The following is a 27,114-nucleotide window of genomic DNA, read 5'->3' as shown; positions in this document are numbered from 1 at the left end:
TTCAACAAATCATTTTTTTATTTAAACTTCTTTGACATTTCTTCATTTCTTGAAGGAGAGTGGAAACAGCAGTTCATATTATAATATTTTCAGTGGTAGTCCTTCACTCTCCATCTCAATTCTTTTATTTGGAAAAAATGCAACATGTAGTAATATTTTCTTCGTCTCATCAGATTCATTGAATGACTGAATAAAATATAAATATGGAGTATAGTTTATTTCACACATGAAGACAGGATCATGACAAATGACAATCTAGAGTATCTGAAAAAATGGTATTTATTCGACATGTTGATCAAGTAGGTACTTTCCTAGTCCATTTCATTCTTCTTGCTACAAGGATATCCTTCCTATTTCTACATTACAAGCCCTACACGGGCATCGGGCTTCGAATAATGACCATTGCTCTTCGAATTGTGATGACGACAAGACTTTTCGTTTTTTGGTAGTCGAGGCCTTTAGCCACTATGTTAAGTTCGACGGTCCTCAGGGTGTTCAAGTTGCTTCTACATAGGAGAAAGTCGTTTTACTTCTGGAGGCAGTACGTCATTCCGTGAGTGTATTATCTTGAGGGAAGAATGTTTGTCCTTAAATCAATCCATGAGTACTAGTTGTGGCGTATATAAAAGAATACGTGTCATGAAAAGTGAGACTGATGAATCTATAATTAATAAAAGAAAATGATAGAAAGTAGTAACACATAAACATACAACCATTTATTGCCCCAATGACAAATAACATCACATTATTAAGCTCAGAACATCACCATCTACAGTTTCTGAAGCATGCATCTTAGTCCCTTTCTTAATATTGTATCTAGAAAGTAACGGCGGGATGCTCTGTTCATTCCTAAAGAAATCGTGTGGATCAACCACCGTCTTCACCCGAACAAGCCGATCAAAATTACTCTTGAAATATTTCTTCCCCCAAACGCTCGCCTCCGCATAACTTGTCTTACCTCCAACGTTATTGACTCCAATGTCGAGATCTCTGTAGTTGAGGTACGCTTCCCTCGGATTCCTCGAAACATAAGGAGCCATGTACCTGTAGTACCTCCTGCTCCAACTCATGTACATGTCCGAATCCCGAGCCTCGTCTCCCAGCCAGCTCACTATACAAGCAAGTTTGTACAAGATTCCCGCCCTGTGCGGGAATGGAGTGGTGGATCCAGAAATTTCGGCCATTCTTCCACCATATGGAATTGTGTACACCATCGCTCCCTCTCCTCCCGCTTCGTTGAGCAGTCTCACGATGCCTTCGAGCCCGCTTTCAGGAATGGGTTTCTGCACATAGTCGGATTTCACTTTCGCGTTCGGTGCAACAAACAAAGTCCGGTCGAGTAAAAATTCTGGTGGCTGCTCCGGGGAAGACGGCCTGAACGGGGCCGAGGAGAAATACACGACAGATTGGATCCAGCTCATCTCGGAGCAGTCTTCTCTTACCACACCCAGCTCAGGGAAACTCTCTTGCAACATCGGAAGCATTTCCTCGACAGAGCCGAGGAAATGCAACCAAAAAATCGCTTGGAACGTCGCGTCAACCATAATCATGGTGACGCCGATATACAACTTTTGGTCGAGTTTTGAAGCCACATATTGCCAGCGGTGAACTAGTTGAGTCGCATTCTGTTCCAGTGTCTTTACCACTGTGAAAGCAGTGACTATTTCTGGCACGTCCACCAGTTGTACCTTCCAGGCAGTGATCACGCCAAAACTGGCACCTCCACCGCCCCTGATGGCCCAGAACAAATCTTCACCCATTGATTTTCTATCCAGAATTCTGCCTTCCACATCGACTATTCTTGCATCAACGACGTTGTCAGCTGCCAATCCGTATTTTCTCAGCATTGTACCATAACCCCCGCCGCTAAAGTGGCCACCAACGCCAACCGTCGGGCAAAAGCCGGCAGGGAATCCGAGAACCGGACTTTTTTCTGCGATCCTGTAGTATAAAGATCCGATGGTTGCACCCGCTTCGACCCATGCGGTTTTCTCCTCAACATCGACTTTGATGTCACTGAGACCGATCAAATCAACGATCACGAACGGGAGTTGGGATACGTAAGACAAACCCTCGAAGTCATGGCCGCCGCTTCGAGTTCTGATTTCCCAACTACTTTGTCTAGCACAGTATATGACAGGCGGGATCTGGGATTCGTGTCGCGGGGTTATGATCACCTGCGGTTTAGGAGTTGATTCGGACTCGAATCTGAGGTTTCGGATGGAGAATTGAAGGACGGAAGTGTAGGAAGAGTTTACATGGGTGTAAACAACTGTGGAGAAAGAGGAATAGTTATGGGATTGTTGAGAGAGACAGTGAAGAAAATCATTGTCGGCGCCATAAGCAGAAGCTGCCCATGAGCATGAGCAAATGACCAGAAGAAGAAGATGAAAGTGTTCATGAATCATTATTGAGATTGAATAAAGCTTTCATTTCTGAAATACTATCTATAAAATGGATCAATCATTCCAAATATTAGTAACAACTCATAAAGGAGAAAAATGATAGAGAGAAAACGACAATATCGGTTTCATTAACAACCGAAAAAGCAGCAATATCTATCACACAATATATGTATGGACTAAATTCAATCTAATTTTTTTTATTGATTAGATCATTTTTTTTTTCATCTTACAATTTTTTATTTTTACAATAAATATTAGTACTCCTTTCGTCCCTAAAAAATAGATAAATTTGAAATAACACATGTTTTAATGCACAATTGATAATCTAAGAGAGATAGAAAGAAAAAGTTATTGGAGTATTGTTAGTGGTGAATGAGACTCACCTCATTAATTTCGTTAAATAGAATTAGTCTATTTTGAAGGAACATTCCAAAATGACAAATATGATCTATTTTTAAAGAACCGATGGAGTATTTTATTTGATTGTAGGAAAAAAGTTGGTGGGATACGTATATCATGTAAAGTTGTTTCCTACACATGACATAATAATCAATGTGAGTCAAGCTTCAAGGACAAATGATTTTGTTGCTGGCTAAGAAATTATTAGTGGCAATCGGACTCGTGTACTCTTGGGTCAGTCATTATTTTATCACCTCGTATATGTTGTTGAGTTAGTTAAATTTTTAACTCTTAGACTTATATAATGGTTTCAATTCACTCATTATATCAATGTGAGATATTTATTATTTTCATTTTCCAAAAGATTCTATGGATCACATCGACTATTCTTGCATGGACAACATTGCCTATTGAAGCCGTACTTGCTCGGAAATGTCCTCATGGGATTATGATCACTTGTGGTTTAGGAGTAGAATTAGACTCGAATCCATTACGTTTGCAGGGATGTAAACAATGTGATGCAATTCTATTACTCGATGCCAAAACGTTGAAAACGTCAATTGTATTAAAATGATATGAAATTTGCACGGTGCTTATGAAATGGGTTGACGAGTCGAACCTATGGCGTTAGCCATGATATATGATGAATTTCAGACTTCCGACATCATTTAGAGGGGCAAAATCATCATACTATTCTTTTTTCGGCATTTTTGTATTTCTATAATTGCATTTTATTTACTCTTGAGTTTCAAACCCACTTATGAATAGAGGCTTTTGTTGTTTTAAATTTGTGAAATACTATCTGTAAAATGGATCAATCATTCCAAATATTAGTAGCAACTCATAAAGGAGAAAATGATAGAGAGATAACGACAATATCGGTCTCACTAACAAATGAAAAATTAGCAATATCTATCACACAATATATGTATGGACTAAATTCAATCTATTTTTCTTTTATTGATTAGATCAATTTTTTTCATCTTACAATATTTTATTTTTACAATAAGTATTATTCTTTCATTCATGAAAAATAGACAAATTTGAATTGATACGAATTTTAATACATAATTGGTAAAGTAAGAGGGATAGAAAGAAAAAACGATAGAAGTAATGTTAGCGGTGAATGTGACTCACCTTATTAGAGAGAAAAAAAATTCCTTAAATAGAATTGCTCTATTTTTAGGGATCATCCCAAAATGATAAATATGGCCTATTTTTAAAGAAAGGATGGAGTAATTGATTTGATTGTAGGACAGCAGTTGGTGAGACACTTAAATCATGCAAAGTTGTTTCCTACACATGACATAATAATCAATGTGAATCAAGCTTCAAGGAACAAATGATTTTGTTGCTGGCAAAGAAATTATTAGTGGCAATCAGCCTCATGTACTCTTGGGTAAGTCATTATTTTAGCACCTCATATGTATTGTTGGGTTAGTTAAAATTTTAATTCATAGACTTACATTGTAGTTTCGATTCACTCTTTATATCAACGTGAGATATTTATTATTGTTCATTTTCCAAAAGATTCTACGGATCACATCGACTAATTCTTGCATGGACAACATTGCCTATTGAGGCCGTACTTGCTCGGCAATGTCCTTATGGGGTTATGATCACTTGTGGTTTAGGAGTAGCATCAGACTCGAATCTGTGACGTTTGGATGGATAATTAGAGAAATTGTCGAATGAGTTTGCGGGGATGTAAACAATGTGATACGGAGTCAAAGCAGTGCGAAGAACAACCATCAGCCCAAGAAGCGGAGGCTCTGCCTCAGCCTCAGCTTCACCAGCCCGCGGCGATCGAAGGAAGACAGAAAAGGAATTGTGGACCGCCCAAGAGATATGGAAATTTTCTTTAATTATTGTTTCCAAGTTTAGTTTATTAGCTTACATTATTTAATTCCTTTTGAGATATTTTCTTTCCTTTTGAGTAGGACGGCTTAGTCCTATAAATAGTCCTACTTCATTCATTATGCAATAAGAAAGAATTGGAATAATTGAATTCTTCTTCTTTCGCTTAAGTTCTCTCGCAATTTTACAAATCCTCAACATCCATCGATACTCCAAGTTCTTGCCTCGGAAGACTTGGGGGTATCAATTGGTGCTTTCATCCCGAACTCTCTATCATTGTACTCTAAACACCACCGTCATGCCTGTGATCACGGAACCATCAACGTCCTCAGGGGAAGGCATCGCCAGCCGCCTGGACGAGCTCTTTGAAGCCATCACGCACTTGACATCGGAGCTGGGTACAACTAACAAGGTCCTCCCCGACACACGAGCTGATCAGGTGAACCTCCGTGCGGCTGTCCGCAACTTCACCGGGACTGCCGGGACTGCCGGGAACAACGACAACAACAACAATCATAACAACGGCAACAACAATTTCCGCAACCGGAACCGTCAGGACAAGCCACCAGATGCCGGCCCAAGAATTCGCCTCGATCCTCCACGCTTCAACGGTGAGAATACGGAGGATTGGATCGACCATGTCGAGACATATTTCGATTACAATGAGACACCAGCTACAGAACGCCTTTTTTTGGTTAGAATGCTCATGGACCCTCCGGCTTCAGCTTGGTTTCGCTATTACCGTGCGAACAATTGCGACTCATCGTGGGAGGACTTCCTTCAAGCGATCCGCCATCGTTTCGACCCGGATTACTATGTGGATTATGTGGGTGTCCTTTCAAACCTCAAGCAAACAACCTCTGTGCAAGACTATCAAGCTGCTTTTGAAGGCAACTTAGAGAAGATTTCCGGAACGGCGGAGTCAACTTTGATCTCGTTATTCATCGCAGGGCTCAAGCAACCGGTTCAGCGCGAGTTGAATATTCGCCGCCCAACTACTCTCTCGGCAGTCTTCGCTCTAGCTCGGGAACTGGAGGCGTGTCACCAAGCAGCTGCTCCGTCGGTTTCACACCAATCTAGAAGACAATGGCAAAACAACTACCCAATGTCAGGTAATAAGCCGGTCATTCCAGCCGCAGCACCAGTCCACCGGGCGACTGCTTTTCCATCGCCGCATACAATACCAGTTGTTCGCGTATCACCAGCTGAGAAAGCGGATCGCCAGCGACGGCGTCTGTGTTATTTCTGTGAGGAAAAGTCGATCCCAGGCCACAAGTGCAGCAGCACATTCCTCGCCTTTATGGGTGACGACGACGGTACAGCCTGCCCGGAGATTCCAATGCTACCGCCACCACCAGACTTGATCGAGGCTACTACAATGGAACCTACGGTCATCACTGCGGACGTATCTAGCATACACTCTTTGTACGGCATGCAGAACCCGCGCTCGCTTCGGATAGTGGGGCTTATCCGTGACACTCCGTTCCAGGTCTTACTTGACGGAGGGAGTACTCATAACTTTATTCACCCATCTATTGTGGAGAAGCTAAGCTTACCTTTAAAAACGGTCAATCCGTTCCGTGTTTACGTCGGAAACGGTGATTCCCTCACCTGCACGGCCTTCTGCCCGAAGACACCAATAGTACTCCAAGGCCATAACTTCGAGATCGATCTATATGTTTTAGCCATCCACGGCCCAGATATTGTCCTCGGCGTTCAGTGGCTGCAAACCTTGGGTGACGTGACTCATGATTATGCAAATCTTACTGTCAAATTTTATTGGAGGGATCAGTTGGTCCGACTCACAGCCGCGGATGCACGTCCGCGACCAATTTCGTTCAACGCTTTGACGGCGCTAATAGCAGAAGATAACGACGTTGAATTATTCGAGCTCGTGCAGTACAAGGACCCGATCCCTGACAATAACATGATCGCCGAACTCCCAATGGATCTTCCCCCTTCTATTCAAGAAGTGCTGCACGCGCACACACAGGTATTTCGACTGCCGGAGGCTCTGCCCCCGTCTCGCCCATAGGATCAGGCTTCCACAGTCAACAAAGCCTATCAATGTACGCCCATATCGATATCCATATTTCCAGAAAACGGAAATCGAAAAACAGATTCATGAAATGTTGAACCAAGGAATAATTCGTCCAAGTGTCAGCCCTTTCTCATCCTCGGTTTTGCTCGTTCGCAAAAAAGATGGCACTTACCGCTTCTGTATTGACTATAGGGCATTAAATGCGGCCACAGAGCCTGACCATTTTCCATTTTCCATTTCCGACGGCTGACGAGCTGTTCGACGAACTAGGTGCAGCGCGATGCTTTTCAAAGCTGGATCTCCGGTCGGGGTACCAACAAATACGAATGCACGAGGAAGACATTTTCAAAACTGCATTCCGCACGCACTCAGGACACTACGAGTTCTTGGTGATGCCATTTGGATTGACGAATGCTCCATCCACCTTTCAAACTGCAATGAATGCAATTTTTCGACCATTCCTCCGAAAATTCGTAATTGTGTTCTTTGATGATATATTAGTCAATAGTACCACTATCGTCGAGCATATTCAACACTTGAATGAAGTACTCACTATACTTTCCTCGCATTCGTTCTTCGTGAAATTGGGAAAATGTTCGTTCTGCAAATCGACAATAGATTACCTTGGCCACATCATCGGCGCTGAGAATTTACAAGCGGACGCCACTAAAATCCAAGCCATGACCGATTGGCCAGTTCCCACAACGGTTAAACAATTGCGAGGATTTCTAGGCCTCACGGGGTATTACCGTCGGTTTGTAAGTCAATATGCAATGATCGCAGCCCCACTCACCGACCTGCTCAAGAAAGACAGTTTCATCTGGGGCGAGTCCGCTTCCGCCAGCTTCGAGAATTTGAAGAAAGCAATGACTTCTGCACCGGCCCTTCGTCTTCCAAACTTCAACAAAGTATTCATCGTGGAAACAGATGCCTCTGACTTAGGTATTGGAGCAGTCTTGTTACAAGAGGGGCACCCAATAGCCTTCTTTAGTAAGAAATTCGGTCCTCAGCGTCGCATCGCATCAACATACCACAAGGAACTCTATGCAATCGTGGAGGCAGTTCAAAAGTGGAGGCAATATTTGCTTGGCCGTGAATTTGTGATAAAAACTGATCAACACAGCCTCAAGGAGCTCTTGCTCCAAGTCATTCAAACCCCGGACCAACAATTCTACATTCGAAAATTGATGGGTTACAAATTTTGCATCGAATATAAAACGGGAGCGTCAAATAAAGCTGCAGATGCATTGTCACGGAGGGAGGCAGAGTCAGGAGCAACATTGGCGACTCTGTTCACCGTCGTAGATCAGCCAATTCCGAACATCTTGGCCGATACTCAGACGGAAAATAGGGAAGATGATCACCTCCGTCTTTTGCACTCCGCAGTCAAAACGGGAACAGCTTCGTGCCATATATCAGTACAGGATGGCCTCCTATATTATAAACGGGGAATATACATCAGCCCCATTTCTCCGCTCCGTGCTAGATTATTGGAGGAATTTCACGGTTCCCCAGTGGCAGGACATCAAGGCATTGATCATACATTTCATAAGCTTGCGGCAGTTTTTTACTGGCCAAATATGCGACGAGATGTACGCGCCTTTGTGGGTGCCTGTCTCGCATGTCAAGTAACAAAGTACTCAACCCAGAAACCGGGCGGCTTGATCCAACCGCTGCCCTTACCGAGCCAAGTATGGGATGCCGCAACGTTAGACTTTATTACGGGTTTGCCACAGTCCCAAGGGTTCACCGTCATTATGGTCGTGGTTGACCGTTTATCGAAATATGCCCACTTTGGACCGCTACCCACCGGATTTGATGCTATGCGTGCAGCCAAGTTATTCACGGAAATTGTGGCCAAACACCATGGGTTCCCAAAGTTCCTACTCACAGATCGGGATCCAATCTTTATGAGCCAATTCTGGATCGACTTGATGCACCTAAGTGGTACTACTCTTCAACATACAACAGCCTATCACCTGGAGACGGACGGGCAAACTGAAGTGATGAACCGAACATTGGAGCAATACCTGCGCTCCTTTACATTTGACCGGCCTAATCGGTGGGCGACGCTCCTCCCTTGGGCTGAATTAGCCATTAATTGCAGTGTACATGAGGGGCTCCGAGTTTCCCCTTTTCAGGCTTTATACGGTCGGGAACCACCTTCGTTGTTTCCCACCCTTTCGGTCCAAGCCAAGCATCCGGACGTAATAGCTACGTTAGAGGAAAGAGCATCTGTCTTACAGGAACTAAAGGAAAATCTTCTAAAGATGCAGCGACGAATGAGCACTCAGGCAAACAAACATCGACGCGACGTGGAGTTTCAGGAAGGCGATATGGTATTACTCAAACTTCAACCATATCGTCAGCACTCATTAGCACGTCCAACATCGGCGAAATTGGCTCAAAGATACTATGGTCCGTTCCGCGTTGCCAAGAAGATAGGAAAAGTCGCGTATATGCTCGACCTGCCGCCTGACGCTCGGATTCACAATGTGTTCCATGTGAGCCTCCTTAGGCCGTTTGTCGCAGGAACCTCCCCACCTACGAGTACGACGTTGCCACGAGACGCATTGGGCAATCGACCAGTGGTGGTACCTGTTACAGCTACCGAAAGTCGCACCGTTCTGGTCAACAACACTCCGCAAGAACAATGGAAACTACGTTGGACAAATGATGAAAACGATGAAGGAATGTGGGAGCCAAGGGATCATGTTCAACAACATTTTCCCGACGTCCGCCTTGAGGACAAGGCTGTTGCTAACAGGGGGGAGTTGATACGGAGTCAAAGCAGTGCGAAGAACAACCATCAGCCCAAGAAGCGGAGGCTCTGCCTCAGCCTCATCTTCACCAGCCCGCGGCGATCGAAGGAAGACAGTAAAGGAATTGTGGACCGCCCAAGAGATATGGAAATTTTCTTTAATTATTGTTTCCAAGTTTAGTTTATTAGCTTACATTATTTAATTCCTTTTGAGATATTTTCTTTCCTTTTGAGTAGGACAGCTTAGTCCTATAAATAGTCCTACTTCATTCATTATGCAATAAGAAAGAATTGGAATAATTGAATTCTTCTTCTTTCGCTTAAGTTCTCTCGCAAGTTTACAAATCCTTAACATCCCTCGATACTCCAAGTTCTTGCCTCGGAAGACTTGGGGGTATCACAATGTGATGCAATTCTCTGTTACTCAATACCAAAACGTTGAAAACGTCAACTGTATTAAAATGATTTGAAATTCATACTGTGCTTACGAAATGAGTTGACGAGTCAAACCTATATGGCTTTAGCCATGATGTATGATGGATTTCAGACCTCCGACATCAATTAAAGTGGAAAAATCCATCATCCTACTCTTTTTTCCCGCCTTTTTGTATTTTCATAATTTCATTTTATTTACTCTTGAGTTTCAAGGGTTTGAAACCCACTTATGAACAAAGGCTTTTGTTGTTTTGAATTTTATCCCCCGTCTCTCTGAAAAATATGAACTTTCTAATTTTGAAAAAATTAAACAACACATTACCCTTGCACATCATTTTATTTACAACTTATACAATTAAACTACACTACTTAATATGTGGAAACCCACTCTCCACTAACACTACTTACACTATCATTTATCTTTATCTCTCTCTTTACCAATTACTCGCTCCGTCCACGAAAATTTGTCCCAGTTTTCTATTTCCGTCCGTCCCCCAAAATTTGTCCCATTTCACTTTTACCATTTTTGGTAGTGGACCTCATATTCCACTAACTCATTCCTACTCACATTTTATTATAAAACTAATACTTTAAAAGTAGGACCCACAATCCACTAACTTTTTCAACTCACTTTCCATTACATTTCTTAAAACCCGTGCCCGGTCAAACCGGGACGAATTTTTGTGGACGGAGGGAGTATATATTAAAACATAAGTATAAAAAATTAAATGTTCATACTTTTCAAGGATAATTTTTTATCATTATTAATATATTTTGAGTTCAAGAAATTAGGCTTTTGTATGTTTTCTCTATTTGTTCAATCATTCTTACAGCACATTTGCACCAAAACGAATGATGTAAGAGGAATAGTTATGGGGATTGTGTAGAGACATTGTGTCCATAAGCAAACGCTGTCCACCAGCTCATATTTTAGATAAGATTAAAGCTACTAAAAAATAGCATTATTGATACAGAATAATTATTACAATTTATAAGCATCAATCCAACCACCAAATGCAGTAAAGCAATCACATAACAAATCAAAATGTTTGTTTTGTTTGTGACATATAGTGCAACGTCGGAATGCTTTGTTCGTTCTTGAAGAAATTCTCAGGATCAATCACATTCTTAATCCAAATAAGACGATCAAAATTGTTCTTGAAATATCTCTTACCCCAAACGCTGGCTTGTTCATAACTTGTCTCACCAAAAACATTGTTAACTCCGAGGTCAAGATCTCTGTAGTTGACATACGCTGCCCTCGGGTTCCTCAAAACATAAGGAGTCAAGTATTCGTCAACCCTCCGACTCCACTTTATATACTTGTCCGAATCTCTGTTCTCGTCTTCTCTCCAGAAAACCACTTGCAGCAAATTATACAAGTTACCAGCCCTATGGGGAAACGGAATGGCGGAGTCTAAGATCTCCGCCATTCTTCCACCATAGGGATTCATCTCGAATTCCGCAGACTCGCCTTCCTCTTCAAAGAAATGTCTCCACAAGCCTTCAAGCCCGGATTCCGGAATAGGTTGATGCACGTAATTCGATTTCCCTTTGAAGGGTCTTCTTGTGGCAGGATCGGTTCGGTTGAGCAAAACTTCCAGCGGAGTGTCTACAGACAAACCACTTATAAACACCATTGCTTGTATCCAACTCATTTCCGTGCAGTCTTCTCTCAGTAACCCTAACTCGGGCAACTTCTCTTTCATCAACGGTAGCAATCTGTCGATCCTGCCAAGAAACAATGAGTAAAACGAAGCATCGATCGTCAACTTCTCGCTGGATTGAGTCGAGTTTGCTGTGGACAAAATGATCCCGATGAACAAATCTTTGTCGACTTCAGAAGCTACATATTGCCAGCGGTGAATGATCTGAGTCGCGTTCTGTTCCAACGTTCTGCTCACTTTGAAAACAGTGACGGTCTCTGGAACATCCACCAGTTGTACCTTCCAAGCAGTAATCACGCCAAAACTGGCGCCTCCGCCGCCTCTGATCGCCCAGAACAGATCCTCGCCCATTGATTTCCTGTCCAGGATTCTGCCGCTAGCATTGACTATTATGGCGTCAACCACGTGATCGGCTGCGACGCCATGTTTTCTTAACATGGCGCCGTAGCCTCCGCCGCTGAAATGACCACCGATGCCAACGGTAGGGCAAATGCCAGCTGGAAAGCCCAGCACTGGGCTTTCCGCGGCAATTGCATAATACAATGAGCCGACGGTTGCGCCAACTCCAACCCAGGCGGTCTTGCTCTCGACGTCAACCGTTACTTCACTGAAATTGATCAAATCAATGACTGCGAACGGGACTTGGGACTGATAAGATAGACCCTCGAAGTCATGGCCGCCGCTTCGAGTTCTGGTCTGCACGCCGCTGTGTTTAGCGCAGAGGATTATAGGCGGGATCTGTGATTCGTGTTCAGGAGTGATGATTGCGAAGGGTTTTGAGGTTGAATTTGTGTCAAATCTTGGATTTTGGATGGTTATTTGTAAGATGGATGAATATGAAGAGTTGATTGGAGTGTAGATGTTGTTGGAAATGGATTTTTTGGACAGGCATTGAAGGAAATTATGAGCAGAAGATGATGCTTGTGAGCAAGAAATGATGGCAAGAAGAGTCAAAATGAGAGCTAAAATGGTTGAAGATTTCATGCTTGTGTGTGATTATGTGTTGGTGGAAACTAGTTTCTTGCATGTTTGATTTATAGAAGTAATAGTCACTAGTTCGAGTTTAGAAAAACCATAGTAACAAGGAACCTCATGTTAATACGAATTATCAATAATTGAATGCATGAACTAGATGATAAGATAAACAAATACCAAAATATAAAGTTGGCAACCTATTTTATGTCATATCTATCCCATTCGTTTTATTAGTTTTGCACATAATTTTTTGGACTCATAATTGATACTCCCTCCGTCGCACTCTAAGTGAATCATTTCCTATGTAGCACGAGAATTTATGTTACATTTTTTGTGAGTTAAGTGGATAGAGACTAAAATATAGGGATTGATGTTTTTATTTAAAAAAATATGTCATTTAAAGTGGGACATCCCAAAATAAAATCGTATCAAGAGACTTACATCTCTGATTAGTTTACTGTATTTTAGTTGAGAAAGTTGTTCCCAAATCCCACCTTCGATGTAAGTATAATTTATATTTCTTATATTTTTCCCTTAACCTTAATTTAGAGCGTGGTAGTGTTGCCAAACTTTTTAATCATGGGATATCATTTGACATGTATTCATCCACAAAATAATTTTTTAAACTTATACGGGTTAGTCACAAAATTTAATGTCTATTTATTTTTTAGATTTTTTTTCTTTCTAATAAGATGGGTCTTACTTTCTAATACTAATATTTCAATTACTTTTTTCATCACTTTATTATTACATTACTAGTTTTGCATTAAAATCCGTGTTTTTCATTACCAAAAATATTTTTTATAAACAGAGGAGAGGAAGTAGTATTTTGGGAAGTAGAAATTTGAAACTTTCTTAACAAGGACATGTGCACACAACGCACATACAAAACTTTTCTTTCATATCCCAATCCATGAGATCTTGTAACATTTTTAAAATTATTTTGTTATTTGGATTGGTTGGGATGGTATTCTCAATAACCAGTATATTATTTATACTTATTTTTAAACAAATTTGTGCCAATCTAAATATTTTTTTAATATGTGATGTGTGAGTAGATAAGGAGTATAAACATAGATAACTTCTAAAATAAACATAAATTAAAATAGATATATTACGCAAATTGAGTTGTCAAAACAATGGATAATAATTTGTTTATTGCGAGTTGGCGTACCTGCAGACCATTTAGTTGCTACGCATTAAAATTTATTAACTACAAATTAAAAAAAATAAATGCTGAAAATATTTTATATTCTAATCGGTTATATGAACCCTAATTTATAAAATGGGCTTAAATTAATTGGAATAAAGCTATAGCAACCAGAATAAAATAGATTGTTCTGTATAAAATGACAAAATTGACCTCAGAAAATCAATTTCAAATTATATGATAATCCTTCCGTCCTAAAAATAATATAGCTCACTTTTGACTTTTTGGGATTTTAAAACTAGTTCATTTTTATGTTTCATAAACTTTTCTTTCTAACAAGTCTTAATCTAAAGTTAAATTCTTTATAATTGATTAGACCCACTTATGATTTATCATCGTGGGCGGGCCTAAATTAGCTCGAGGTGCGTGGGCTTGAAAATGATTGGGCTTGAACGAGTGGTCCAATGAAAGTGGGTTCGTATAATGGGGTCGTCAGTCATTATCCAAAATGAAAAAATATGAAAATTTTTATGGACTAGAAGAATTATTTACATTAAGTAAATATTACAAGCATTTTTCCCAAACATCAAAATGTAGCAAACCAAATCAACATACAAAAATCAAGATGTTTGTTTTGTTCACAACAATTAGTGCAACGACGGAATACTTTGTTCGTTCCTGAAGAAATTCTCGGGATCAATCACACTCTTAATCTGAACAAGACGATCGAAATTATTCTTGAAATATCTTTTACCCCAAACGCTAGCTTGCTCATAGCTCGTCTCACCTACAACATTGTTCACTCCAAGGTCGAGATCTCTGTAGTTGTAATACGCTGCCCTCGGATTCCTCGAAACATAAGGAGTCAAGTATCTCTCAACCCTCTGATTCCACTTTATATACCTATCCGAGTCTCCGTTCTCGTCTTCGCTCCAGAACACCACCTGCAACAACTTGTACAGGTTTCCCGCCCTGTGAGGAAACGGAATGGCGGATTCTGAGATCTCCGCCATTCTTCCACCATAAGGATTCAACGCGAACGCAGCATTCGCGCCTTCCTCTTCGAAGAAACGCTCCCACAACCCTTCGAGACCGGATTCAGGAATCGGTTTCTGCACGTAGTTCGATTTCCCTTTGAAGGGAATTCTTGTAGCGGGATCGGTTCGGTTGAGTAAAACTTCCGGCGGAGTTTCGACGGGCAAACCACTTATAAACACCATTGCTTGTATCCAGCTCACTTCCGCGCAGTCTTCACTCATTAGCCCTAACTCCGGGAACTTCTCCTTCATCAACGGAAGCAGTATGTCGATCCGACCGAGAAACAACGAGAAAAAATTAGCTACAACGGTCAATTTCGTGCCAGATTGAGTTGAGTTTGCGGTTAAAAACGAGACTCCGATGAACAAATCTTTGTCTAGCTCAGGAGCCACAGATTGCCAGCGGTGAACGATCTGAGTCGCGTTCTGTTCCAACGTTCTGCTGACTCCGAAAACAGTGACAATTTCTGGAACATCCACCAGCTGTACCTTCCAGGCAGTGATCACGCCGAAGCTGGCCCCACCGCCGCCTCTGATTGCCCAGAATAGATCCTCGCCCATTGACTTTCTGTCCAGGATTGTACCGTTGGCGTTGACTATCCTGGCGTCGACCACATGGTCGGCCGCGAGGCCGTGTTTCCGCATCATTGCGCCGTAACCACCGCCACTGAAGTGCCCGCCGACGCCGACGGTGGGGCAAGTGCCAGCTGGAAAGCCCAGGACATGGCTTTTCGCGGCAATCGCGTAATATAAAGAACCGATGGTTGCGCCAGATCCGACCCAGGCTGTCTTGCTGTCAACGTCAACCAAAACATCACTGAAATTGACCAAATCAATGATGACAAACGGGAGTTGGGATTGATAAGACAGGCCCTCGAAGTCATGGCCGCCGCTTCGGGTTCTGGTCTGCAGGCCGCTGCGTTTGGCGCAGAGGATTAGAGGCGGGATCTGGGATTCGTGTTCGGGAGTGATGATTGCGAGGGGTTTTGAGGTTGAATTTGTGTTAAATCTTGGATTTTGGATGGTTATTTGTAAGATGGATGTGTATGAAGAGTTGATTGGAGTGTAGATGTTGTTGGAAATGGAAGAGTAGTTGTTGAATTTTTGGAACAGGCATTGAAGAAAATTGTTGGCACGGCATGATGCTTGTGAGCAAGAAATGGTGGCAAGAAAAACCAAAATGAAAGAGATGGTGGTTGAAGGTTTCATGATTGAGTTGTTGTTTGTATGTAGACACTAGTTTATTCCATGTTCGATTTATAGAATTACTAGGAACCAAAATAATTGTGTACTAGATGGACGACTTAATACTATTTATGTCGGCTCGAATTTCAAAATATGTGTCAAACGTTTGTGGCCATGTGAGATACGTTTATATACTCTGTGGGGGGTTTTACGGGGGTGTTCGATTTGCAAGATTGTATCCCGAAATTAAATATGTAGTGTGTTTGGTTCATGAGATTCAATTTCACAACTCAATCCTAGATGAATAATCATGTATATTAATTAGTCATAGGTAATTCCATGTGACTAAAATAATTTCACATCTCAATCCTAGATTATATCGATTCGTACTATTTTATCTAGGAAATCGAATACCACCTATATGTCCAACATTAATAGTCTTTGCAGTGATGATACGAGTTTAAACTCAATACTAGTAAAGAGCGAGAGATTTGGAAGAAAAAATAGTTTTAGTATTATTAATGGACAATCGATCACACATCATTCGATACTATTAAAAATAGAAAAAGACTAATTTTTGTAGACGAACTAAAAGGAAAAATAAAAACATATCTAATGGTTGTGAACAGAAAAACTATTAATTGAACATAATATATGGTCTATTTATCACATTTAAAAAAATTTAAATGTAACAAGTAATACTGGACAGACTAAAATATCTAAATGAATTGTATAATAAACTTGTGGTGAATCACTTCCCACTTAAGATAGACATTATATATGACGTGCGTGATTTAAGTAGCTTGTTGCACTAACCTTAACACATAAGGTGAATACAAACTATGATTAACTAAGATAATGCATTACTAAAATACAGATAGTCTTCTTCTATACCAGTTCCTTTGTTTGAAAATTGGGATCTACTAGATTTAAACCATTATGTATCCAAATCAATGAAATCTGTCATAATTTTTTATAAATTATTTTGGATGGTTGAGATTGTATTGTAAGGAACCAATATATTATTTATACACATTTACAAGGAAAGTTTGTACAAATACTTTTTGAATCTATGAAGGTTACGTGGTTTGATAATTCAAACATAGATAACATATATATAAAAATAAAAGATAAGCATTGGTCAATGCTAAAACTTAAACATCATGATTCAAATTGAGTTGGTAAAATGGATAATAACATATTTGTTGCGATTTGGCGTACACGCATACCATTGTAACTTGTTATGTATTTAAAATTTATTAACTAAATATTTATAAACTAAATGCTACAAATCAATTTAAATTCTTATGGCTATATTGAACCCTTAATATGTTAAATGCAAAAAAACACATGAAATCGAAATCAAATAATAATAAAAATAAAAATAAAAAAGCGACAAAAAGAGTGGGCCTAAAAGCAAGGGCAATTGGGCTTCAATTAATGAGCATTCGAGTATTATTAAGTCCGTTTTAAATGGCAATTATCATTTATTAAGCTCAATTTGAAGGACATAGGTAAATTAACTTTTTTAAGAAATATCTAGTTTTTAAATTGTAATTACATAAAAAAGAGACTTTTCCTCCGGTTAAGATGAGCTTATGCTTAAACGGGATGAGTGTATAATTTATAGATGAACACATTTTGAGTTTCTTACTATTCATGGGAAGCTTCCTCCAATTAGACGTATTTGATAAGATAGTGATACCAAAATATAGAGAATATATTTGGACATTTCTAATTGTTTGGTATCATATTTAAACTTAACTCAAAGTCCAACAGAAGACAAGGATCCGCCTCAATCTTGCCAAAATTATAATGATAGTGTAACAGCCCGCCCTCCTAGGGTACAATAAATGCGGCGGCTGCTACCCGAAACCGACTCAAAAGAAGTAAACATAGGTTAGGGTTTCATTTAAAGAGCACTAACCGAAAGAATTGGAAGGAATATCAGAGTATTTAATGCAATAACTTAACCTAGAAGTTCAAAGGAAGATAGATATCATAAATGATGGTCAAAACCTTAAGAGTACGACATAGTATCCAAGACAAAATCACAAGAAAAGGGCTAAGGCCACAACCGAAAGTAAGATGCAAATATCCCAAAAGAAATTCTAAAGAGTATCAAAAATTCAGCAGAAAACGACCAAGAGAAAAGCATAGCTATGTATGGTGACACAACTACACTTAGAGTACAACATATCCATATTAATTAATTAAGCTGCTCAACACCCGCCACCGCTCGTCATCATTCAACCTGCACATAAGGAAAACACATGCAGGGCTGAGTATTTTGAAATACTGAGCTCATTGCCAAAACATTTTATAAGTTATGCCACCCTTACCAAGTGAACTCGAGTTTTTAAGCAGTTATAAAAGAATATCACGAGTATCACAAAATATATTTTCCATAGACTGGCCAGTCAAAATAACTCCCCATTTTCCTCAACATAATCCACAATCACAATCATTCCATGGTGCGACGAAAGTGTGGCCACACTTTTCGCCCACGAGACCGGCCGACTAGCAAGGACGGCTCCCGATCCCCTCGTGTACACAGCCTGGTAGGGCTTGCGGCCCATACTCAGACCCGAATTCGTATAAACATATCCATAGCCATATAGCCCAATGGAGCGAACTCACAAACTAGGCATCAGGCACACAACATCACAATAAAACAGACATAGACATGGCATAACAGTTAAACCACCCTTATAACACCAATCAATACTTTTGACAAAATAAAAGAGAGTTTTAAGAGTAAAGCCCACCTCGATTGCTTAGTTTTCAAGTAGTTTCGCTTTTCCGTTATCCGGCTTCGCAACCAAAGTTTCACCTTTTAATCACATAGGTACATATCACAAATTAGGTTCGATACTACTCTTACTCATGCATGTCTCATTACTTTTCCCCTCTTCCCAACGATTCATCTTATCATTACCAATTAATCAAGACCATGTTCATCACACAAGATTATTTAACTATCAATCACACACTACACAACACAACAACACACACACACACGGCACACACACACACACGCCACACACACACTCACGGCACACACACATACACATGTTCCCACATCCCTTTTTATCCCTCTTTCACTCAACCAAGATGCATGAGGGTTCAAGAAGACCGATTAATCGGTTAGAAGAAGAAAAAGAAGAAGTAGAAGAAGAACAAGCATAACTCTTAAACAAAAATACCTTTTTGAGAAAAACGATCGGTAGAAAACAAGTATTAGCCTTGATTCTTCAAAGTTCTTGGATTAAACTTCAATTCTTCTCCAAAAGATAGCAAAATATTGGAGAGTAGAATAATTAAATTCTAGGTATGGAAGGAAATCAAGTAAGGAGTCAAATAAAATAAAATAATTCCTTCCTTCCCAAATATGGTGATTTTCGAAAATCACTAGAAAATAAGGGGGCTCGATTTTTCCATCTTTAAACAAGGAAATAATTGGCTCTTGGAATTTAAGTTGGATAAATATCCCAAGGATTAAATGAATTCCGGAAGAAATAGAATTTCTCTTCAAAGGGGGCTAGGGTTCGAAAATTTCAAGAATTGGGTGACAAGTATTTATGGAAATTTTCTCTAATATTCTCACTCACCCTTAAACAAATAATTGCCACATAATCTCACCAATAAATAAATCACATGCCACGTCATTAAATCAAATAGTTTGACTTTTCAAACTTTCAACACAAACCCTAAACTCAATTCGACCATATTAACTCATGAAATAAAAGCATTCTCGATTCCACGTCATTAACAATTAATTCTAGGGCTCTAAAATTAGGGTTCTAAATTCCGGGATGTTACAGATAGGGACTCCAACGTACATGCTCCAACAACTACGGCAGAGACGGCAATCAATTGGCCCGAAGACAATGCCGAGACAACTGCACCTACGAGTCGACCTGAAGCGGGAGCAGCCAAGGACGTGGGCCCAAGGGAAGAAGGGCCGAAGAGGAAGACATCGAGGCCCGCTCGTGACCGCAATTATAATTGCGTTTGATTTAGTTGATCACTCTTTTATTTTGTTATGATTATGTTTCCTTATTTTTGAGATATTCACGTTTTGATTAGGATTAGATATTATCAAATCTTTTCGGGTTTTCTTCTTGATTCTTTCCCGAATCTTAAGTCGAATCAAGTAGGGTCCGGACTCTATAAATAATGGAGTCCATTAGAGAGTCAAAACCATTGAGAAATAAACTAAACGTTTTTCTCATTCCCGTTCTTGGCGTGAACGCCGCCCCTAGCACCTCAACTAGGGTTTATCTTGTTCTTCTTTTGACTACAAATCGTTGGTGCTCTAGTCCGATAGATAAAGGGTCTATCAACTGGTGCTTCATTGATTTACTCTTCTCCCACCAACCTCTCTCCAAATTTTTTCTCAAACTATTCTCTCAAAATTCACGGCAAATTAGGGTTTTATCTCAAAACCCTAGAATTGTTTCTTTGTTTGGAAATCGTTCTTGTTGGAAAAGAAATCATATTTTCCATGTCTTTTCTCAAGGAATCTCACCACCCAACCATTGATGATATGCTCTTGGAATTAAGGCGGATGATCAAAACTCAAAATCAAACCTTGGCGGAAAGTTTCGAGCCACAAACGTTGATCAGGGAGTCTCCGGACAACCTTGCTGAGTACTCACCTCTGCATCAGCGACCACCCGATATCGCGGCGCCTATACGGCGTTGGTCTTTTCCGCCGTCGGTCACGCAGGCACAGCAGGGTATCAAGCCCCACTCCCCACCACGCCTTCGCCTCGAACCACCACGATTCGACGGAGAAAATGCCCCAGATTGGATACGTAAGATCCAAACGTACTATAACCACCACTACACACCGCTAGATGATCGTCTTTATCTTACACAATACTTATTCGATCCCCCAGCATCGGATTGGAGGGAATATTGGGAGGTAACTAACAAAGGAAAGAACTGGGACGATTTCTTGTGGGCAGTAGAGCAACGGTTCGATCCCGAATTTTACAAACCATACGAGGCGACCAGCCGAGACCAGCGGAAGCCCAACCGCAAAACGGCGTGCCTAGTTGCGAATCAAGAGCTCGATCATCAGCCACAACAGCGTAAAGAGGAGGTCACACAAGTAAGTGTCAATCAATTTGGTGTTCTACATGTGACTGTTTCTAGCAATAATTTTGCTAATCAGAGTGGTGCCAATTCAATTATTTGCGATGAGAATATGGGCATGAATACCTTATATGTGGATATGGTCACTAAGGAGCACAACGGATGTAATAGGGACTGTATTTCTGTTGATTTAAATCCCATAGATGACAGTCACATTGATCAAGCTTGTTGCAAGAATTTGAGTATTAATAATGGAGTCATCGCTGCCGAGGATATTGAGGAGCAAGCTCTTGCCGAGACTTATTTCTGCACCGAATTTCTTGATTCAGTCAACCCCCAATCTGAGTTTCCAGCTGATTCACAACCCCTGTTGTCACGAGGTGGTCCAAAGGATCCACTAGAAGAAGCAGCGAACAAGGGAGTCTCAACAGATTTAATTGGTCGAAGCAATGTGCCCGCTATGATATTTGATTCCTATGTTATAAATCATTTATGTGAAAAAGATGAGGAGGAAGTGCCGGCTACATGGGACCCTGGCGAGTCTATTTGCACTCCGAGATTGATAGCAGATGTTTCTGATGAGAAGGAACCTAAACACTTGCGCAGTTGGGGATGTATTAACAACAAGCTGTATATCGAGGGGAATACCACGAGACAGGTGGTAGATTATGGGCAGCACTTCTCTGATGTTGTTTGCCGCGATGTTGCTGCCCCTCATTCCCGTTCTTGGCGTGAACGCCGCCCCTAGCACCTCAACTAGGGTTTATCTTGTTCTTCTTTTGACTACAAATCGTTGGTGCTCTAGTCCGATAGATCAAGGGTCTATCATATAACTTTAACCATGTTTATGTAACCCACCAATTTATCAAGTTAAGCCAATGTTAATAGTAATTTTTTTCTATCAAACAACAACAAAAAAAATATTATTTTCACATACCTTGACATAAAACCCGTATTTCTTATCTTGTTTTACATATCTTCTCATATCCTACCTTTCTTATCAAACGGGTTTAATATTCTTATGGTTAGTTTTTGTTTTATTTGTGTGTTCTCATGACTTTCTTATATATTTTTCAGATTTATTCTTAACTTGGTTTTGAATAAATTTGAGAAATGAAGTGGTAGAGTTCTTAACATATGTATCTATTCTAGGTCTGATGCCAACCTAGAAATTTTCACTATAATTTTCGAATGCAATTTATAATATGAGAGAACACCTCTATATAAAGAAATATCGAGTCCTAATTTAACAACACTAGGATACAAATCTCAAAAGAAATACACCACATCCTAAAAAAAATCAATAAATATAGTGCGAAACACGAAGATAGAGTTGGGGTGGGGGTCTACGATGTGATACTCAAGTATGACCCGGGGAGATACATGCTAACTATGGGTAGGAAGCAGGAACCTTTATGTTTTATGTAAAGAATGACTCTTGGGATGCTCGTTTACGTCCGATCAATCAATAGACCAGGGAAGCAGAAGGAAGCCCAGGAAACACTTCCACGATTGATGAACAGGTAATGGAGCCAAAGCAACGTCTGACTTACCTCTCGTTTGAAACCGTTAGCAGCCTGTTTGTTATTAAAGCCCCTATTGGTTTGACGAAACATAGTAGGCTTTATTTAACTTTCCAGGCTCCATAAGCCCACCAGCTTATATCTTATTAAAAAAAATAACTTTCCAGCATTCATAAGCCCACCAGTTTATTAAAAAAAATCTAGTTTCATACCTGTGTGATGCACAATCCATTTTATTTTATTCACTTTAATTTTAAATTGTTTAATAAACAAAATAACTTTGAAATAAAGTAATATGAACACGCATGTCAATTAGAACATTGTTAGATCTCAATTGTAAATAAAGTTGTCATATTTAAACAAATATATATTTTATTTTAATAATAATAGTTAAATTATGTTAACAAAGTTAACATACACTCCGAACATAGTTCAATAAATAGTAAAACACAACAACAATAAATAGTTCAATAAATAATAAAAAAATATAATTGTTGAGCTCCTAAAAACAAATATTCAATGATGTATTATTATAATATTCCTGTATTACAAAAACAAATTAAATGGCTCATGAGAGTTCCAAAAATATCATAAAATATGTAAAAATGATAGTAATGAAACAAATGAACACAATTAAACACTGAACAGGAAAATTGGTCATTTCCTTTAAAATTACTTTATTTCGTAAGCTACATATCAGTATAAATTTTTTTATTAATTAGTCAAAATTCCAAGCGAACTTCAAGCTAAGAAAACAAAATCAATGAAATTAAAGTTGAAATTAACATGTCAAACTTAAATTAGTGTTAAATATTAAAATAGTCAAAATAAATCACAAATGAATGTAAAAAAATCAATAAGAATATAACAATATTTTATATCAAGGCATATTGTTAAAGATAAAAAAATATAACCTTAGCTCACTACATGACTAAAATAAAGAAATATAAACCAATAATAAACTAAATGTTTTATGCTATATTTTTGTTTTTCATATATCCACACTTGTTTTTCTTCTTCGCGCAGTAGGTTAGATGTTTTTTCGGTTCTTTAACTCTTTAGTATACCATTTCTTGGTGGTGAAATGAAAGAGAGTAAAGATTTTAGAACATCCAATGATACTTTACACCCTAACATACCGTTAAAACTCATATATATAAAAATCTTTTAATTTCTTGTAAGATAAAACATAGTAATAGTTCTGCAATTGAAAAGGACAATAGAAAGAATCATAGATTATATTAAAAATCATAGATTATATTAAATATAATCTACTAAAATTAGTAGGTTTAAAAAATATTTTAAAAAATCAAACTCAAAATTAGTAGATTTAAAGATATAAGATCAAAACTCTCAGCAACATCAAATACATTATTAAAAAAAATAAAGAGTGCATAAAATCATGGGAAATTAAAGGTGACATTCTGAATTTTGAATTGAAAAAATCATATTAACAAAATAAAAATAATAATTCTCCAACCACAAAAAAAATAGAAAAAATGGGTGGATTGGAGTTGCAAAACAAACATTATTAATACACAAATGAAAAAAAAAAAGAATCATCATAAGAAAAATACTCAAAATCAATTTAAATTATGCACAACGTTCAACAGATTTCATGTTAAACTAATGAAAAAAAAATCATATAGAAAACCAATTTCATGTTACAGCAATATTGACAAAGAGTAAGAAACATACCTAAAATCAATTCAAATTTATGCAAAACGTTCAACAAAGAATATTATGAAAAAAAGATAGGAACGTGAGGATTAAAATCTAGCTAACAACATATTTATAGTAAAAAATAAATGCCTCTCCATAACTTTTCACTTCCTCCATTTATAACGAAAAATGCATTTTACCTTCCAAATTCTAAACTTATAAACGTCCCCCTTTAAATGTGATAAATAAGTTACAAAACTGAAAATTAAATTTAAAAATTGATTAGTGGTCAAAGCTATAATGACATGTTTTTCTATCATTATGTAGGTAGGGTAATATTAATTGTGGAATTTAAATGTTGAATCACAAAAAGGATGTTTTTTTTTTCTTATAATGATGCATTGGTTATGCACTTTTATAAATATTCAAATTGAAGCTCACAATTTATAAATATTTAAAAAAAACGGCTTAAAACTCGTCTTTTATATATGTATGGATAACTACATAAAAATAAGAACATAATAATTATTACAAGTATTCATCCAAATACTAAATGCAGCAATTAAAGCAAATCACACACAAACATTTAGTGCAACGTCGGAATGCTCTGTTCGTTCCTGAAGAAATTATCGGGATCAACCACACTCTTAATCTGAACAAGACGATCAAAATTATCCTTATAATACCTTTTCCCCCAAACACTAGCTTGTTCGTAACTCGTCTTACCCTCAACATTATTGACTCCGAGGTCAAGATCTCTATAGTTGAAATATGCTGCCCTCGGATTCCTTGAAACATAAGGAGCCAAGTATCTATTAACCCTCCGACTCCACTTTATAAACTTTTCCGAATCTCTGTTCTCGTCTTCTCTCCAGAAATTCACCTGCAATATCTTGAACAGGTTTCTGGTCCTGTGGGGAAATGGAATGGCGGATTCTGAGATCTCTGCCATTCTTCCCCCGTAAGGATTCATTGCGAACGCAGCAAAACGGCCTTCCGGTTCGAAGAAATGCCTCCACAAGCCTTCAAGCCCGGATTCGGGAATGGGTTGTTGAACATAGTCCGATTTCCCTTTGAAGGGTCTTCTTGTGTTGGCATAGGTTCGGTTGAGCAAAACTTCTGTTGGAGTTTCGACGGGCAAACCGCTTATAAACACGGCCGCCTTTATCCAACTCACTTCTGTGCAGTCTTCTCTTACTAACCCTAACTCTGGAAACTTTTCTTTCATCAACGGGAGCAATTTGTCGATCTGACCAAAAAACAACGAGAAAAAATTGGCGTTGATCGTCAATTTGTTGGTGGATTCGGTGGAGTTTACTGTGGTTAAAGTGATCCCGATGAATAAATCTTTGTCTAGGTGAGGAGCCACGTATTGCCAGCGGTGAATGATCTGAGTCGCGTTCTGTTCCAACGTTCTGCTCACTCTGAAAACAGTGACAGTTTCAGGAACATCGACTAGCTCTACCTGTTGGAATAAAGAGAATATGTGTGATTGAAGGAAATAATCACCGCACAATTATAGCCTATTTAAGAAAGGTAGAAATCAATTTAATTAGATCAATCAAAAGATAATCAGAGTTATAAATAAATTATTTATTTTCCCTGTAATGTAGAATAGAATTTTATAAAGAGTTTGATGCGTTAAAGTTGATTAACAAGAGCATAATACAATATAGTATTTTGATTCTTTCGGTCTTTTATTTTCTGCATTATACTCCTTCCATCTATGACAAATAGACAAGATTGTGAATGACTGTGTTTTAGTGTATAATTGGTACAATAAGAAAGAGGAAAGAAAAGGTAGTAGAATGAGTGTTAGTGGATTGTGGGGTCCACATTTAGAATGACGTGTATGGTTAGTATTTGTTGAAAAGTTTTCATTTTTAGACTTAGTGTAATTAAGGTGGACACCCCAAAATAGTAAAACTAGTCTATTTTTAGTGGAAGGAGTGAGTATTATCTATGAGTACCTTCCAAGCAGTAATCACGCCGTAACTAGCTGCACCGCCACCTCTGATTGCCCAGAACAGATCCTCACCCATTGACTTTTTATCCAGGATTCTGCCGTTAACGTCGACTATTCTAGCATCAACCACGTGATCAGCCGCGATACCATATTTCCTCATCATTACACCGTAGCCTCCGCCAGTGATGTGCCCGCCGATGCCAACGGTAGGGCAAATCCCCGCTGGAAAGCTTAGAACCGGGCTTTTCTGCGCGATCGCATAGTAGAAAGCACCGAGCGTCGTGCCAACTCCGACCCAAGCGGTCTTGTGCTCGACATCAACCGTCACTTCATTAAAATTGATCAAATCAATGATCACAAACGGGACTTGGGATTGGTAAGACAGCCCGTCGAAGTCATGGCCGCCGCTTCGGGTTCTGGTCTCCACTCCGCTGCGTTTGGCGCAGAGGATTATAGGCGGGATCTGGGATTCGTGTTCGGGAGTGATGATTGCGAAGGGTTTTGAGGTTGAATTTGTGTTAAATCTTGGATTTTGGAGGGTTATTTGTAAGATGGAGGAATATGAGGAGTTGGTTGGGGTGTAGATGATGTTGGAAATGGATTTTTTGGATAGGCATTGAAGAAAATTGTTAGAAGGAGATGATGCTTGTGAGCAAGAAATGAAGGCTAGAAGAAGCAAAATGAGAGATAGAATGGTTGAAGGTTTCATGTTTGTGTGATTATTTGTTTGTGGAAACTAGTTTCTTCTATGTTAGATTTATAGAAAATTTGTCATCAAATCTACTCGACTTAAATTAATCTATAGGTCGTGTTTTTAAACTGATAAAAAAAATATAAAAGGAACCTCAATAATTGACTAGATCAAAGACTCGGTACTATTTACTTCGTTTGCAAGAATTTGAAATAATTTGCGTCGAAAAAAGTTAAAAGAACATGTATCACACTTTT

At 39.1% G+C, this 27,114-nt stretch overlaps 2 protein-coding genes and 2 pseudogenes across 2 annotated transcripts; all 4 read right to left on the bottom strand.

The window, feature by feature from the left end:
• Nucleotides 1–694: 694 nt before the first annotated feature.
• Nucleotides 695–2,479, bottom strand: LOC125202003 (tetrahydroberberine oxidase pseudogene; annotated as a pseudogene).
• Nucleotides 2,480–10,799: 8,320 nt separating this feature from the next.
• On the bottom strand, nucleotides 10,800–12,575 carry LOC125218948 (tetrahydroberberine oxidase pseudogene; annotated as a pseudogene).
• Nucleotides 12,576–14,189: 1,614 nt separating this feature from the next.
• LOC125216988 (cannabidiolic acid synthase-like 2) lies at nucleotides 14,190–16,022 on the bottom strand. The gene has a single exon (XM_048118793.2). It carries the CDS (start codon nucleotides 15,934–15,936, stop codon nucleotides 14,338–14,340), a length of 1,599 nt encoding a protein of 532 aa, XP_047974750.1. The 5' UTR covers nucleotides 15,937–16,022; the 3' UTR covers nucleotides 14,190–14,337.
• An 8,631-nt stretch (nucleotides 16,023–24,653) lies between these two features.
• On the bottom strand, nucleotides 24,654–26,930 carry LOC125204434 (berberine bridge enzyme-like 8). The gene is made up of 2 exons (XM_048103102.2): nucleotides 26,171–26,930; nucleotides 24,654–25,665 (listed from the first exon to the last, which is right to left on the bottom strand). Exons 1-2 carry the CDS (start codon nucleotides 26,873–26,875, stop codon nucleotides 24,787–24,789), a joined length of 1,584 nt encoding a protein of 527 aa, XP_047959059.1. The 5' UTR covers nucleotides 26,876–26,930; the 3' UTR covers nucleotides 24,654–24,786.
• Nucleotides 26,931–27,114: the final 184 nt, after the last annotated feature.

Source organism: Salvia hispanica, chromosome 2, assembly GCF_029641045.1.
Source record: "Salvia hispanica isolate PSC_SH4W2 chromosome 2, Shi_PSC_v1, whole genome shotgun sequence".
NCBI classification, from domain to species: Eukaryota; Viridiplantae; Streptophyta; class Magnoliopsida; order Lamiales; family Lamiaceae; genus Salvia; species Salvia hispanica.
Note: the sequence above shows the minus strand (reverse complement) of the source record. Positions and strands in the feature narration are given on the sequence as shown.

What these genes read in the sequence shown, in the direction of transcription:
- LOC125204434 (XM_048103102.2), bottom strand. Translation starts at nt 26,875, where the DNA reads ATGAAACCTTCAACCATTCTATCTCTCATTTTGCTTCTTCTAGCCTTC. An exon ending in GCGTGATTACTGCTTGGAAG is followed by an intron (nt 25,666 to 26,170) that starts GTACTCATAGAT and finishes TTATTCCAACAG; the next exon opens with GTAGAGCTAGTCGATGTTCC.
- LOC125216988 (XM_048118793.2), bottom strand. Translation starts at nt 15,936, where the DNA reads ATGAAACCTTCAACCACCATCTCTTTCATTTTGGTTTTTCTTGCCACC.